We start from the raw sequence: 17,915 nt of genomic DNA, 5'->3' as shown, positions 1-17,915 counted from the left end.
ATTAAAAACACTAGAGAACATATGAATAAAAGGAGTTTTTCCTTTAAATGATAAATAGCACCTAGCTAACACCATCAGCAAGCATTATTTTTAATGGAGAGATGCTAGACACATTCCCAACAACATTAGGGGAGAAATAAAGATGCCCAATATCACCACTATTATTCAATATTGCAGATAATATGATGATATACTTAGAGAATCTTAGCGAATCATCCAAAGCTTACTTGAAACAATTGCAAAGTTGCAGGATATAAAATAAACCCACACAAATTATCAGCATTTTCATATATTATTGAATAAACCCATCAGCAAGATAAAAAGAGAAATTCTATTTAAAATAACTGTTGGCAAAATAAAATATGTGGATGTCTACCTCTAAAGACAAACCCAAGAATTTTATGAAGATAATTATAAAACACTTCTCACACAAATACAGTTTGATCTAAACAATTAGGAAAATATCAATTGTTCATGGGTAGGCTGAACTAATATAATAAAAATGACGATTCTACCTAAATTGATCTTAGCAATCAAACTGCTAAAAATTAATTTTATAGAGCTAGAAAAAAATAATAATGAAATTTATCTAGAAGAACAAAAAGGCAAGAATATCAAGGGAACTAATAGGGAGAAAAATATAAAGAATGATGGCATATTAGTACCAGAAATAAAACAACATTATAAACCAGCAGTCATAAAAATTATTTGGTTCTGGCTAAGAAATAGAGAATAGGTTAGAGTCACATGACACAATAATTAACAATTATAGTAACCTAGTATTTGATAAATGCTAAAACCCCAGCTTTTAGGATTAAAAACTCATTATTTCACAAAAATTGCTGGAAAAACTGGAAAATCAGTTTTGTTAGAAACTCAGCATTGACCTGTATCTCACACCCCATACCAAAATGGGGTTGAAATGGATACATGATTTGGGTGTAAAGAGTGATATCATAAGCAAATTAGGAGAGCATGGGATAATTTGTTATGCCACAGTTCTCTTTTATTGTCCTGACTCAGTTTCTCTAATTATCCTGACCCAGTCCTGACTCAGTTTCTCTCTCAAAGCTTAGTCCTGTAAAACCTCCCCTCCCTGTTTATCAGAATATTTGATAAGGATAAAAGATCTTATGTTTACAATATCAGAATGCCTCTCACTATTCCAAGCTATCAGAATGTCAGATGCCTCCCCCCATCTCCAGTGGCTTACCCCACTGTCAGAGTCCCATTCCCATTCTCAGCACCCAGACTCCGCCCCTGTCTCAATTTATCCCCTGAGTTTGATCCATGTGTATATAGGTCATGAAGAGCTCACATTGTTTGCTGGATTCTTGGCAACAATAGTCTCATTCAGCCCTGGGACCAAACCATGGATCCATTTGGTCCCAGTAAATCTCTCTCATTTAATAAACTATTAAATCTCTCTAATTTCTATCTTGCCTCAGTTTCTTCTACATTACAAGTTTACCTATTAGATCTTTGAAGAAGGAAGCAATTTATGACCAAAGAAAACATCATGAAAGGCAAAATGGGCAACTTTGATTACATTAAATTAAAAAGTTTTTGCACAAACAAAACCAACACAAAGTTAAAAGGGAAGTATAAAACTGGAGGGGAGGGGAATTTATCGCCAATATTTCTGATAAAGGCTCCATTTCTAAAATATATAAAGAGCTGTGTCAAATTTGTAAGAATATAAGTCATTCCCCAATTGATAAATGGTTAAAGATTATGCATAGACAATTTTCAGATGATGAAATTAAAGCTATCTATAGTCATATGAAAAAAATTTGTTCTAAATTAGCATTGATTAGAGAAATGCAAATTAAGACAACTCTGAGGTATGACCTAACAACTCTCAGACTGGCTAAGACGACAGGAAAAAGTAATGATAAATTTTGGAAGGGAGGTGGGAAAGCAGGGACACTAATGCCTTGTTGGAGTTGTGAAATGATCCAACCATTCTGGAGAGCAGTTTAGAACTATGCTCAAAGGTCTATAAAACTATGCATACCACTTTTCATCCAGCAGTGCTACTACAGAAATCATAAAGGAGATAAAAGGTCCCACATGTGCAAAAATGTTTGTAACAAAACTTTTTGTGATGGCAAAGAATTGGAAAATAAATAGATACCCATCAATTGGGGAATGGCTAAATAATATTATTGTTCTATTAAAAGTGATGAACAAATTAATTTTATAAAGATCTGGAAAAATTTACATAAACTGATGTTGAGTGAAACAAGTGGAACCAGGAATACATTGTACACAGTAACAGCAAGACTGCATGAAGATCAATTATGAAAGAGTTGGCTCTTCTCAGCCATTCAATGATCCAAAGCAATCCCAATAAACTTTGGATAGAAAATGCCATCTGCATTTAGATAGAGAGTATGAGGACTGAATGTACCCTTTTATTTATTTTTTTCTTTTCTCTCATGGTTTTTCATTTTGTTCTAATTTTTCTCTCCCGTTATGATTTACAAAGGCATGTTTATTTAAAAAAAAAAATAAGGTATCAGAAAAAAACAATTTAAAATGGGGGGAAAGAGATATATGAGCAAAAGAACAGAACACAGAGAAGAAAATTTGGAATTAAATAAAACACCTAAGAAAAATAGAATTTATATGGAAGAAGGATATTATGTTTTTAAAAAAAGCAAGGAAGGTCCACAGGTTCTACTTAATTGTTAACAGGAAAATTTCTAACTTGCACTAGAAAAATATGTTACGCCTAATGGATCCAGCTGAGCAATACAGAGACAGGACCATGAATTAGGTAATATGCCACAGTAACTGTTTTCAGCATAATTGCTCCAACCTAACAACCTCAAAAAAAAAAAGGAAATAAGCCAAATTTAGAGTAATTAAGTCTGAATCAACAAGATAAGAAGGCAGAAATAACACTCAAGATCAAAGTATTGTGGAATAAAAACAGAGCTAAAATATTTAGAAAGTTCCACTCATCTTCCCCACAGACAGCACTTCCCCTAACTGGCATGCTAAGAACAATTAATATAGGAAAACTCATACACTTGTATTTTGAGGTCTGGGTATGGTAACTCCTAACAAATTCCCCCATGACAGCGACTCAATCTGACCCCACAATATATCCCTCAAAAGATGGGAAACACTGATCCAGACCAGTCATAGGAAGGAAAGAGAGCACAATTATTTGAGTATTGTGTGTTTGTGGGTAGTGGTGGCAGTGAGGAAATGATGTGGTACTCCAGTTAGCTAGAGGGAAAAACTATTCTTCCCTCCAAGGGAGGAAGAAACAGAACCCTACTTGTAATCCCATGGAGTTAATTACAGTCAAAAAGGAACCCAGAACTCAGACATCCAGTCTTGAGGAGAGGGGAATCTGTGCAAAAGTAAAAGTGGATTCTACAATAATGGAAAAAAGGAGAGCTTGCAAAGTGAAAAGGAAGTCGAGATAAGCTATTGGAAATAAAGTGAAATGGCCAAAACAAAAAAATTCAAGGAGAAAAAGTCTGTCTTTTGCTTCTCTTTTGTCAATTTTTTCCACCTCTATATTTCAGATAATATCCAACAACAAATTTAATCAAAACAGAAAGGAAAATGAATAAGAATCCCCTTTACAGGACATAATAACAAATATGATATTTTGAGGAAAGCAATCTAAATGGACAGCTGTGCAAATTCTCCAAAGAAAATCCAAAATGATTCAAAAGAGAAATAAAACTTTTAAAAGAAAGAATTGCATCAGAAATCAAAATTCTCAAATAAGGCAAACACCAAAGTAGAAAACTTGAAACACATGATGGAGACTCCAAAACAATAGTATCTAAAAGGCAACAAAAATTTGGAACTCAAAAATACTGAAGTGGACAAAAAATTGGCAAAAGGGAAACAAAAGATAACTTTATTATTAATCCTATACTATACAAGCCAAAATAAATAACATTAAAGATGGGATTTACAGAGTTAATTTAAGGATCCTAAGTCTCTTACGAAAATATGACATTAATATAAATCTTAAATTCCATCTATTATAGGAAAAAATAACTACCCAAAGTTTTGGACATATATAATAATATAATGATTGATTGAATCCCTGTAGAGAAAAATATTTCCCTTCTGAAATATCATGGTATGTAGTTAATAACTTTCAGAATTCCAGTGTCAAACAGGAAATTTTAAAATCTGTTAGGAAACAATTCCTCCATTTATGATGAAATGCCAATTCAAATATCCTAACATCATTTCAGTTTTACTTTTTGGAAAAGGGTATCATGTCAGAATAAAACTTAAGCTAAGAGATTGGTTTCAGAGAGGGGAAAAGAGAAATTTTGAATCATATGCCTATTTATAGGATATAGAAGGTCAGAGGATGAAGCAAGATATAACTTATAAAAGAAAGACATGTTAGCAACTTAAATAAATTCATGAAACTTTGGGTAGGAAAATTGAGGTGATGGAGAGCCTGTGAAAATAGACTAGCCTCAGACACACTCACAGTGCCAATTTCTACATATAGTAGAAGCTGGGTATAAATTTGATCTATCTGGTTGCCTATTTTTATCAATATGGTTTTGGCATAATCTTAGATGATAAACAATGGAAGTTCAGAAGGCTTGTGAAGTTAGGTGTACTGACTACATTCAATCTGATTCAGTACAAAAAAGGAGACCAGAAATAATGAATGAAAGAGGTATGCAGAAGGAGAATTAATTAGAAAATATATGAGATACTGTGGATGAAATTAAAAATTAGGTTTTTTAAAGTATTTTAGGATTATAGCAAAAGTTTTTAAAAATTCAGTAATGAAGGTGCTTTTAACCAAACCACTTACTGATTCCCATGTTTCATGGTTGGCTAATCAGTAATAAATGACTTTGTTCAAAGTAACTCATGAAGATAGTATGATACTGTGTTGGAGAGAGGCTGCCTTACCCACACTAGAGAAAGCTTGGATCTTTTGAAGAATAATAGTTTATCTGGATCTACCTTAAGTACTTACAATCCCATAAAAATTCAACAAACAAATTCATCCTAATTGTCAAGAGTAAGGTACATAAGCCCAAATATTCTAGGAGCTTGCCATCTAAATCAGGTTATGAAGGCAAATATCTAAAGACAACATAGCAAATGCAAACTAATAAAATTCAAAGCATAGCCATACCAGAGAGGTACAGAGGACATCTAATTTTAAATTTCTTGCTTGAACCATCAAAATACTGCCTATTTCACTAAATAAAGTCTTATTAATAAAATATACTTATCATCCTACATCACAACAATTAGCCTGAAACCAATTTTGGAAAGAAAAAAGATAAGCCATTAAGGATCTGATATAAAATGTTGGGATCTCTCCTTTTATTAGACTAAACTTTTATTAGTTTCCTATTTATCAATATAAAGGACGTTTTATATGAAGTTTGGATTCTACAAAATTTGGTAGATGCTAGAGATCTATGGAACTTTCATTCTTAGTGTTATCAATGTACACAAAAAAGAGAACAGAGAGGGAGAAACTTTTGCAAGCTCACTAGATCTATGATTATCATTTATGGTTCATAAATAATAAACTTACAATTTGAGCAGTGCTTAGAAACCATCAACTATAGTTTTTTTTTTAATTTTGCAAATGAGGAAATTAAGAGGTCAAATGACTTATTCAAGGTTATACATGCAAGAAGAAGCAGAAGAAGATTTCAACTCAGTGCAGTAGCAGAGTTAGAATTGAAGTCTAAGTTCTCCAATTCTAAAAACCCAACGTTCTTTTTATTAAGGGGCAGGAAGGAACTTTCCATACATTTTAATTATTAACTCTCCTTCCTGATGAGTAAATGAGGAAACAATACACAAGCAACATAATAAAATATCCCTAACTGCTTCAATAGAATTTTACAAATATATATCTATTCAGGACCTTTATAAGGCAGTTAACACCACAAAAAAAAAATGCTATAATGTGCAACAGATACCATTATATTGCTGTGTTCCAAATGAAGTAAATCAAGGTGCAAAGTTCTGAGAATGATCAATTTGTTAGAAAATGTTAACTTAACAAAAAATAGGATATAGATTTTCTGGGTAAACTTAAAACCTTAAGGCAGAGAACAGTTAACTTTTTTTTTTTAAACTGTTTTTAGGGAAGTACAAAACAAAGAACAGGACTTCATCGTTGAAGAGCAAATTATGAATAGTAAAAAGAGCTCTACAATATAACTGATGAAATCAATATGATTGCTTACAGAGCTGAGGCATGGGAAATTATAAATAGCTGGAGACTGGGAATGAAGGGCTAAAAACAATCCGTTCTTTCCCTCTTGTGGCTAAGAAGTGTTTATTGTTTGAGTCCACCTGCAAGATTAGAGATAGTGGACCAGACTTCTTTGGATAACAAGCCAGACATCCTTGAAGGATAGCTTGGTGGTATAAAGATACTAAATCAGACTCCCTGGTGTCCACCTGCATTCTTCAAGGATAACAGATTTCCTTGACACAAGAACAAAACAGTGATTAACAAGAAGACTGGATTTGTAAACTTAACTCTCTGCAAGCTAGCTGAATTCTCAACTAAGCTCTGAGACAACTAACCATGGCTTAGGCAGTTGCAGGACAAAATCAATTAATTGTAAATAAGATCAATTAAAAGATGATACTGAATCAATCTGATTATTTCAATATCAAAATAGGGAAAGAACAGCAAATGACTAAATTGCAAATCAACATTTAATTCCACAATTTGAATGTGTGTATGTGTCTATATCTGTATTTGTGTTTGTGTGAATGTGTGTTTTTAATATAGTTGGGGTAAAATATCTCCTTTGTAAATATTTTAACTCATGTTTATTTTTAATAATTCATCAGAGATTTGTCAGAAGACAGTCAATTGTTCTTTAAATCCCCTGACTTTTAAAAGCAGCATAAAGAATACTATTCAAAAGCCATTGCTTGGACAAGGGAATAAAGTTTATTTTAAAAGGGCTTTCCACTGCATGAACACTAAGTTGATAGATTAATTTTTTAGGATGAGAACAATTTAAAAAGAGCACTAACTTTACCAGCTATGAATATAGTAGCAGCAGGATCAATTTTTATAATCAACTGGCTTCATTTTGCCCTTCAAGAAAGCTACCATCTGGACTTATAGTAAGAATAAGATTTTTTAATATGAAGGGTACACCTATGTTTTCTTTCAGTTCAATAAATCAGTATAATTATATGGCATTTAATTTTTAAGAAAGAGTTTATTATTTTATGTTTAATAGTCTGCCCTAGCTTTTTAATCTTGTGGATGGAAGAAATTTGTCATAAGTTCTTCTTTCAAGCTTAAAGCTATCTTAAATTGGAAGCACACATGTTTATACAGAGTCTCAGATTTGTACAGGTGCCAATATATACTCTGCACATGCCACTTTAAAAATGCAAAAAGAATCAACATAATCTGTAATTTTCACTTAGCTTTCAAAGCTTTTTTTTTTTTTACAGCAAAGTAGCAGATTCATCATCAAATCTTAGGGAAAAATAATTAATCCCCAAATATGAATACACAACTGAAAAAATTCCTTTGGTTTTCTATGAAAAAAGCCAAATACTTCTTCTCCCCCTATCTTTCTACCAAGAACATAATTGCTATGTGGCACCTATGTTTTAGATGATAGATTGGAAAGATCTATCTTTTGGATACATAAGAAGGTTCAAAAAAGACTTATTTTTCTCTTCAAAAATGTGAATCAAAGCAAAAACAAAATTATTCTTTCATTCAATAATTTATTTAACAAGCATATCAATTTTTTGAGGTACACTGAATTAGAAAAAAATATATAAAGGGGTCAATCTTATTCTTAAAAAAGTATAAAGGACAAATTTTATTACTAAATACTTTTCCAGAGTTTAATAAAATCTACATTTACTGGTTTTACTAATAAATTGAAAAATTAAATTAGAAAAACAAAACAAGAGCCCTAAATAGCCTCTAGAGTTAGTCTATCAGTTTGCACATATATTTTGAATAAATACCCAGATGCACCATAAACTGGGGTATAGAATTAAAGAGGAAGAGAACCAGGTGGATTGCATTTGGTAAACTGTATAGTATTTTTAATGACCTAAGGCTTCTCTCTGAAACAAAGACCCATCTCTTTAACACTAATTTTCTTTCAGGGATGTTATGTGGCTATGGAGCATGGAATATCATAATTTCCAAAGAATAAAAGTTACAGGTCACCTAAAGGACAACAGAAAGTTACATGGTGATCATAAGCTATGGCTATTACCAATGAAGAAGTGCACAACAAAATCAAATACTACCAATGCACTGATTTGTTTTGTTTGAATGCACATTTTTCTTAAAAGGAAGGGTTTGTGTGAGTGGAGGAAGGGTAAATTAGTGATAAATGATAGAAATACAAAAAAGGGCATTATTAAAACATTAAAATACATAGAAGAAACAAAGATGTACAGAAGGAGCACAAACAGTAATTTATTTATTTTTATATCCGAATATTCATATTTGCTGATTATTGCATTCATAATTCCGTCCCCTAATTTTCAAAAGATTTACAAAGGAAAAGCAGCCAAAAAAAATTGTTGAAGAACTATATGATCAAGAAAGAAAGTGGGCTAGTCATGAAGCAAGAACAAAAGATAACCCAATGAATTAGATAAATTCATATAGAGAGTATGGTATGTACTCCATTGGCATTCATTACCAAGAGACCTCAGGGGGAAAACTCCAGAGTGGCAAGTGAATCTCTGTTAAAGATTCATAATAGAAGGGCCCAGACAAATAATATGGAGATACAATGGATGGGGAGTGAGCCACTTCCCCTGGAGATAATACCCACATTGAAATTGAAACATTTATGAATGCACATTTCAAAAAACAATGCTAAACCTACCCAAAAATTAATATACAACTTCATCTTCCAAAACCCTCTATTAAAAAGTCCATTCATTTAGATGAGTGGCTGACAAGTTTTAAAAGCTTAGAAACATGGTAAAGTGGATTAACTATAGCAGGATACTTTTCAAATGGTACTGCATTTGGTGCAATCACATGAGACTGATTTGGTTCCAGTTTCAAGAACAAGATGTAAGAGAAAAGAAAGGGGGAAAAAAAGTACATTATCTGAGACTTTAACAATACTAAAACAATGCAGAAGCTCTTACTTGAAGAAATGAAGCTTGGTAAATATTAGAGGTCAAAGGAATATTTTTTTTAAAAGTGCTGCCTAGTATGCCACTGCACAAATGCCACTGCAATGGCAGATAGAATTGATATTAAGTTTTGGAGCAAAAATCTCCCACCATTTGTATTACAAATGCTCTTGACTAAGCTACCAACAATTGGCCAGAGAATTTTAGATTCTCAGGATTTTAACATGATACAATTTTAATTTGTAAATCTATAGAATTCTTAGCCCAGAAGGGCAAATAGCAGCAGCAAAGGCATAAAAGGCAAACATGAAATGTAACCAAATACATTTTAACTTTATCCAGATTTGCATGGATTTAACTTCAGAAGTATATTTTGATTTTTTAAAATTTATTTCATAAATTTACTGTGTAAGTTATATAAATATTACTAATTTATTATCAAAATATGTACTTGTAATGTGAATATGTTATGATGCATAAAAAAATTCATGATCACTCAAAAAACAAGGTTAAGGCAATAAAAAGAAATGTTTTGTATTTAAAAATACATGGACAGAAAAGGGTATAAAGATAGCATATGTCTGTTTAATATTTATATTAATATATATAATATATAAATATTTAATATTAATAGCCATGCAAATAAAGTATTGCATTATCAGCAAGTGTTTACAATTATAATGAATAAAGCTTTTTTTCTATGATGGAACCTAGATATGAGGTAAACTGAGCAAATATCAAAGCAAATCTCTCATGACAAAGTTTAAATAAAACCTTGTAACATGTTCTAAAATAGGAAAAATGCTTCTCAAATATAATGAAAAAAGCAAATAATATTTTGACTTTGAAAAGAAAAGTATTATTCCTATTTCCTTAAATCATATCAGTTGAATGGGAAGGAGACAGAATAGAAGGAAGGGAGAAAGTTATTTTCTGATCCATATGATGAAACATGTATACACTGAAACTAAAAACTCTTCAAATAATACTTGTTAGTGAACTGGAAAATTTTTTTGGCCTGTGAACCTGGGCAGCATATACTTTCTACCAACAAATATACATTTAGACTAGCTAAGTCATAGTGATATTCCAAGCAGTATTAAAGAAAAATCTGAAATAAAGTCACTATATGTCTGATATTAAAATCTTCTCAGAACCTTATCAAATTTATTTTTGAAGAATATCTGAATAAATATATATATATGAATGCCCTCCCTCACCCTCAATCAAAAAGTATCTAGTAAGTACCTACAATGAACCAAGAAAATGTCCTAAATTTTCCAAAGAGGAAAAAAGATTTTTATCATATGTATCACATTAGAGAAAATGTTCCTTCAAACTTATGATAACATTCTTGAGAGAACATTAATTTTTTTCAAAGTTGATTCAACTTTAATCTTAGAATATTTTCGTTTTCTCCTTCAAACTTACCATAACTTCCTGCTCATAGGTCCAAACACCACAGGCTAGCTCCACACAGAAAATTACAAGCAAACTTCCAAAGTACTAGAGAAAAAGTACAGGATAAAAGGATATTAGTGGAGTGTAATTAAATTGAGTTTCTGTTATTAAAATCAGGCTAAATATCTTCAGTGCAATGTTTATCTAAAGGAAAAGAAAACAGATGCCAATCATTACTGAAATAGGAAGCCACTCTCATCAACAGATGGGGGAGAATATCTTACAAATTTAAAGACATCTGCAAAGGACATTAATTCTTACAAAAATAGGCCATTATTTATTAATCACCTCAGGATAAATATCCTTGAGAAATGTCAGTAATTCATTAGCTTAACATCTGTATTAGCATGTAAAAGTCTAAGAAACTATATATGCTTAATCCAAATTATGGGTCAGAAAACCATGTTTATATAAATCAAAACCTGTATCTAATAAGAAATGATTCAGAGAGCCTTATGTTTGCTTCCTTCATTATGAGCATGTTTTACTCTCACCATTCCATGTAAGTGAAGATCTATCCATTTTTAGATGTTTACAAGTGACAGAAAAACCTAACAATCATATTCAATCAATTAACAAATCATTATTTGTGTATGCTATGTGTAAAGCACATAATGATTTATTAATTGATTGAACATAATTAAGGTAGGTTATTCTGTGACTTTCGAACTTCTGAGAAATAAAAAACGCTGAAAAATAAGTAACTGACTAAAAGTATGAGACAGCTTTTCCTCCAGTTTGATCCTCATCTTTAATTTCCTCCTTCACTTTCTATAGCTCTGTCATTTGACTCCAGCATCTGATCTGTATTTCTTTCTGTTTTAATAGTACTATATGCCACTTCAAGCTCCAAATTATTTGTTACCACTTTCATTATTTGTAAGCCTTAATTTGAAGCATTCAAAGTATGAGTTTGTCATCAGAAAAAAAATTATTTTTCAACATAATAGTAAATCACAATTTTTCTTCAAATCTTCTTTAACATTCTAATTATGAAAAAAAATTCTACTTATGACAGAAATCCGGCCAGAATGCAATGTTTTAAAAATATATTTTCAAACTGAACAGCTTTATTATGCAATCTATCCTACAAAAACATCTTACACAAGGTCACAAGGAAGGTCACATACCCAAACCTCTTCCCAATCCCTAATTTTTTAAAAATGTCACACCTGAATATGAACAATAGATTAAGATATCATATAATTGATTAAAATGAAAATTAAGAATGGTCAAAGGAATCATGTTAAAGGCAATTCTATTTCCTTTGCTTAGTGACAAAGTAGAGTATTATAGTATGATTTTATGCAGAACTCCTTTTCTTTTTGTTTCTATTCCCTTTTCTCTTCTCCTCTTAAGCCATTCCTTGTCTAGTCTAGTAGCAGCCTCCTTGGGCCACTTGAAAATGTTACCAGGTGCCTGTTTTCTAGGGCAAAAAGGGTCCCTCAAAAGCACAGCACAATGAAAGAAATTATTGTCTGCTCCAGAGGTAAAAATCAATGAAGTAACAGTGGAAGGCTGTTGCTGACAAATATATATAAGGAAATATAAGGAAATCTGACTTAGATAACTCTGGATATGCTCTTCATTTGGTTAGAAATAAAATATTTTTACTATTCACCTAAGTCTTTTTCTAAAATATTCTTTCAGTACAAAACCAAAAATATGATGGATAGAATAAAAAAATTCTTTATTTACATGCAAATATATAACAGTCTCTGAAAGTCTCAAATGATTCCATTTTCCAATTCCCAAATGTTTAATTTTTGTAACATTAGCATATGATCAATATGTCCTTATTAAGCTCAAATCCAGCAATATTTAATTTCCTCACATCAGTTTGATCAACAATTTTATTCATCAAGTTACGTCATGTTCTTCAATTCCATTTCTAGAAAATCCAAAAAATTATTCTTTACTTCAAAGTCATCACTGTTTTTTTTTGTTAAGAGCTGTGTGTGTGTGTGTGTGTGTGTGTTTAGAAGATAGATATATTTTACTAACTCCATAATAAGTTTTAAAGGTCAGAGGCATCCTTCAGAAAGTACTCATGGCACAATCAGCTATATTTACTTGTAAAAAAAAATTTGCCTTCTCAACTATCCAAGAGCAGGAGCTTCTGAGAATGGCTCTGATAAAATATAGGCTGTATACTGTTGTTGTAAAAAGATGCAAATTATGGCTTTAGTTAATGCTTTAATTTAATAATAATAGAGTATTTTATTTAAGTATAAATATGAGTCCCATCCTATCCCATTTCCTTCAAGACAATATAGGCAAATCAATACCCTGGAAAGAATTATATCTGGACAAAAGAACTGTTTGTCATTAATATAATTAGTTTGAACTCCTGCTACATTTTAGGCTACTCTCTAGACTGTGAGAGAAGCAAGTCCCAAATAAAATACTAACAGATTGTTTTGGCTACTCTATCAAATCTTCACCAATTAGTTGTCCAGGTTGATTTCTTAGTATTCTGTAAAATTGTCATGAATGTCTTAGTAAGTAGCTTCCTTATGGATACCCATCAGAAAGAAAATTTGTTCTCTGATATTGTGCTATCGTTCTATTTTATCACTTTCCTGCTCCACATGGTCATTTCTTTGAACTCTTTCTTCATCCTTGTTGAAATTTTCCCTTCCAATTCCATGAAGGACTTTGTAATTTCATTTGCTTTTTGCTACAATTCTGCAAGTTTAATAATGTTTTCATAGTAATGAATTCAAGTATCCTTAAAGTAAAAAAAGTGTGGGTGGGGTATATTTACAGCAATGAGGACAACCCTTGGAATCAAGGTAACTTGGTTTAATTACTGTCTCTTTTAGCTTTTATTCTACAATCAGGAACTGTGTTAAAATTGCTTCTTGTTCTGGTTCCCTGACCACCCTTTCCATTTCAGTGTGGTAACCAAGTTTATAAAAAGCCAGTATAAAGTAACAAAATACCAGTATAAAGTAACAAAATAAGAAAATTGTGAAGGAGAAACTAGAAGTCACATACTGATCCAAAGAACAAAGGAGTATAATTTGCAAATTATATCAGATATTGATCAAAAATGGCATCCTGAGACTATATGTTAAATCATGGGCCTTAATGTCAAGATTTTGGTCCTATATGTTAATCTTAGATAAATTCCAGAAACTCACAATAAGACCAACAGAATACCAAATATTGCTTAAATTTTGAGATAATGTGAATATGTTAGTGAACTAATTTCAAGATGGTACAGAAAAGAGCACAAAAATGATATTAAAAAGGAGACCCTAAAGTCCTGCCACCCCCTACTGTACCCTTCCCAGTTATTTTTCCATTTCCATTCCAGTCCTTGCTGAAACATGCTCCCAATTCTAAACCAAGTTTAAGTAAATTATTTTCTGTGCCTCACCCCTATCTCATTTTCTTCTCTATAGTGCCTGACTTCCTTCACCATCCTAGCCCCATTCCCATGCCATCTGCCTCTTGGTCCCTCCACTTGTCCCTCTGTTATTTTTGTGCCAATTGCCCCTGCACCTTCCATGCCTTATAAAGTATGATTGAAACATTACTCTTACTACCATTGTGGTCTTTCCCTGAAAGTACTCAAATAACTGAGTGTGCCTACTCCTATTTTGTAATTCTACAAATTAATTAGCAATTTGATGACATTTAAATAATACCTTTTATTCTTTCTTTGAATTCCTTGCCCATCTTTAACAATTCCCCTCTTGGTAACCTTAGAAATGGGGAAATTTTCACTATCTCTTTATTAAATTTTTACTGCTGTGTGGATTATTAATGTTGCTAAAGTAAATTAAGACATCATGTTCTATGCATATGATTCCCAAACTTGTCCACCCAGAATCATTCCTCTGAGATTTAGTCTCATATCTCAATTTTCTGCTAGACCATTCTTCCTGGATATCCAGCCAGCATCTCAAACACGTGTCAAAAACTGAACTCATTACTTTTCTCCTTAAACTTGACCTCCCTCTCAATTTCTTATTTTACTGATAATCCCATTACACTCCATCACCAAATTCAAAACAGAAATCTCTTTGTCTGTTCCCTTACTCCTACTTTTCCAATATCTAGTCAATTTGTCAAGATTTATCCACTCTAATCATATAATCTGTTACATCCTTCCTTTCTTAATAGTCTCATCATCCTAATTCAGGCCCTTATCACTTCTTGCTTATTTAATAGCCTCCTAGCTTGTCTGTCAGACTTCACTCTCTTTCCTTTTCAATTTAGTTTTCCCATAGCTGCCAAAACAATCTTCCTAAAGCATAAGGTTGACTATATCATTACTTTACTCAAAATATTTTAGTGGCTTCCATAGGTGAAATACAAAGGAACTTGGGCACCACATATTTAAGACCCTCAGAGCAATATGGCTCACTATGAACCACATCTATGTTAATAAACAACAATGCAGTTAGTGTCAATAAATAACATAAAATCTGACCACCTGAGATATTAGCTTTTCTGTTCAGAAAGAAGTATCCAGACCCATCTACACCAACATAGTGCTAAAAAAAATTAACCAAAACACAGCCAGCATCATACAGTTATGATAAAAATTTCAATTAACCAGAACCTCTCAAGGGACACTTTTTTTTTGTATGAAACAGGAAAGTCAAGATCTCAGAGAAAACCAAAAGATTTAAAATTGAACACAAAAGTTTCTTAGAAGCCTCTTCTCCATCCTCCCCAGCTCCTATATACAACCTCATGTTGTATTGGCTAGATATTGGAGAAGTAGGAGTAAGGGAACAGACAAAGAGATTTCTGTTTTGAATTTGGTGGTGGAGTGTGATGGGATTATCAGTGAAAATAAGCAAATTGAGAGGGTGGTCAAGTTTAGGGAGAAAAGTTCAGTTTTTGACACGTGTTTGAGATGCTGGCTGGATATCCAGGAAGAATGGTCTAGCAGAAAATTGAGATGTGAGATTAAATGTCAAAGGAATGATTCTGGGTGGATAATGAAGCATGATAGAGTGAAAAGAATACAATAGAAAAGAAAATGGTTGCATGACTTTACCACCTGGATCTGAGTCCTTTTCTTGATATTAGCTGTGAGTGTCTACCTCAGAAGACTTTCATAAAGAAAAAATTTGTTTAAGAACCTTAAGTGGCTTACAAAAATATAAAATATTATATGCTACTTTGGAAGACTGTAAGTATGATAGTCATCACAATCATTAAAAGCCATTAAACTTGGCATTTTCAAACATTGAACCTGATCAGCCTTGTGAAGCACAAGTGTAATTTATTTAGTGAACTCGCTGAAAGCTGTTTTTTTAAAAAGCATATTTTTATATTTAATAAAGCATACCTATATATTTAATGAAGTATATAATTAATGTTATATATTAGTGATTGTAGTGTTATATTTACATATAATATGTATATTACATGACTATATTTTATATATGAACATGTCATATATTTTTCATATATGTATTTAAAGGAAGCTCTTAAAATTTTTGCTATTTTAGAAAACAATTACAGTCGCAGCTCTTATAAATTCTTATCTTATTATCATTTTAAGTTGAAAAGAAAATCTAATTTCCTGCTTTGAAAATGAGGGGGTAAGAGCAGATTGGATCTCATTTTGAAGCTTGCCCAGGTTAATTATCCCCATCCTGTGAGCTTTTAATAAAGAACTACTTGACAGAAAGGCAATAGATAAGAAATGCAAATGAGAAATACATTCTTAGTGTGTCGATTTGCTTTGTTGAACTATACATATTTGATTCAAGGGAAGGCTTCTACAAAGGGGATAAGGGTAGCCACTTAGTGAGTAATGTTAGAAAAAAACAGAATCAATAAAATTTTAATGAACAAAAGAAAACAAAAATGTGGAAGAGGAGAGGCACAAAGTAATTTTTTATAAATTATATTGTAAAATTATATTATGAATTATACATACATATATGTTTCTTTTTTCTTTTTCTTTTTTTTGCTGAGGCAATTGAGTTAAGTGACTTGCCCAGGGTCACACAGCTAGGAAGTGTTAGCTGCCCCTTATGTTTGTTTCTTAAAAGAACAATTTACAAAACAGTTCATAGTTTCTTATACAAATCTTTTTTCTTGTTCTTGATGATTAAGTTCATAATAATAAAGACAATAAGTTCACAATAATAATTAAAAAGAATTATTAAAATTCATTTTCATTACAATGCATTTTTATAACTAGAATCCTCAAAAAACTTTTAAAAATCTAATTAATGAGCATCAGCCATGAAGTCAGGAGGACTCGAGTTCAAATTTGACCTCAGACATGTAACACTTCCTAGCTGTGTGACTCTGGGCAAGTTACTTAATGCCAATTGCCTCAAAAAAAAAAAATCTAATTAACTAGATCTAATTCTAAAAAAACCTGAGGTGTTCTTTTTTTTAACCAACATTGAGACTATATTATTTTTGTTCCCTCCCCATCAATTTTCATGTATATTTTATATATTTAAACATTTTTATCATCATTTGTTTTTAATAATATCTTAACATTTCTGAAAATACCATTACCCTTACTCAGAAAAATTTTAAAAAAATTAAGGTAAAAGAACAGTTTAGCAAAATTAATCAACATCAATGAAATATAACATTATATGTAATTTTCCCCACCCACTATCTTTCATCTCGGCAAAGAAAGGGCAGGGAGTTGTGGTACTACATTTTGTTATCTCTTTTCCAGAGCCAATTCTAGTCATTATAATCATATAGTATTTTATTTTAAGATTTTGTTCTTTTTGATGTATTATATATAAGTATATATACATATATACATTGTTTTACTGGTTCTACTTCATTCTTCTTCAGTTTGTAACTATTCCAATGCTTCTCTGAATTCATGACATTCATCATTCTTTATGATATACATTTCTTATATGAGCATTTAGCTTGTTTCCTGTTTTTTTTAACCAAGTACTGCTATGAATATTTATTTTGAATGTGAATAATTTCTTTCTTTGACTGCAGAGAAATATATATCAACTACTGAGATCTCTGGGTCAAAAAATTACTATTGTATTTTATCCATATTAATTATTAAATGAAAATGCCATGAGGCCACTCCTGTCATTAACCACAAAGCTGTTAAGATGGTTGGAAAATAAAAGTAAAACACATTAGGGCCCATAAATACAGAATGATATCAAACAGATCTAAAAAACTGCCAAAACTCTAAGTCAGGGATGAGGAAATACAGGGAGTAAAAAAGTTAAAAAAAAAAAAAAAAAAGTAAATATGGTGGGGAGTGATAAGTGAAAAAATGCTTTAAGTATACTCATAGTATTTTGGCCCCAGTTGTGGGCCCTGCTCCCATTCCCCATAACCTA

At 31.7% G+C, this 17,915-nt stretch overlaps 1 protein-coding gene across 1 annotated transcript in view; it reads right to left on the bottom strand.

The window, feature by feature from the left end:
- The window catches only part of TSPAN12 (tetraspanin 12), a 93,082-nt gene that overhangs the window by 38,850 nt on the left and 36,317 nt on the right, over nt 1-17,915 (bottom strand). The window contains exon 5 of the mRNA XM_052000791.1: nt 10,567-10,641. Within this exon, the coding sequence (XP_051856751.1) occupies nt 10,567-10,641 (75 nt within the window). The remainder of the gene's footprint in view (nt 1-10,566; nt 10,642-17,915) is intronic.

This window comes from Antechinus flavipes, chromosome 5 (assembly GCF_016432865.1).
Source record: "Antechinus flavipes isolate AdamAnt ecotype Samford, QLD, Australia chromosome 5, AdamAnt_v2, whole genome shotgun sequence".
Taxonomy (NCBI): Eukaryota; Metazoa; Chordata; class Mammalia; order Dasyuromorphia; family Dasyuridae; genus Antechinus; species Antechinus flavipes.
Note: the sequence above shows the minus strand (reverse complement) of the source record. Positions and strands in the feature narration are given on the sequence as shown.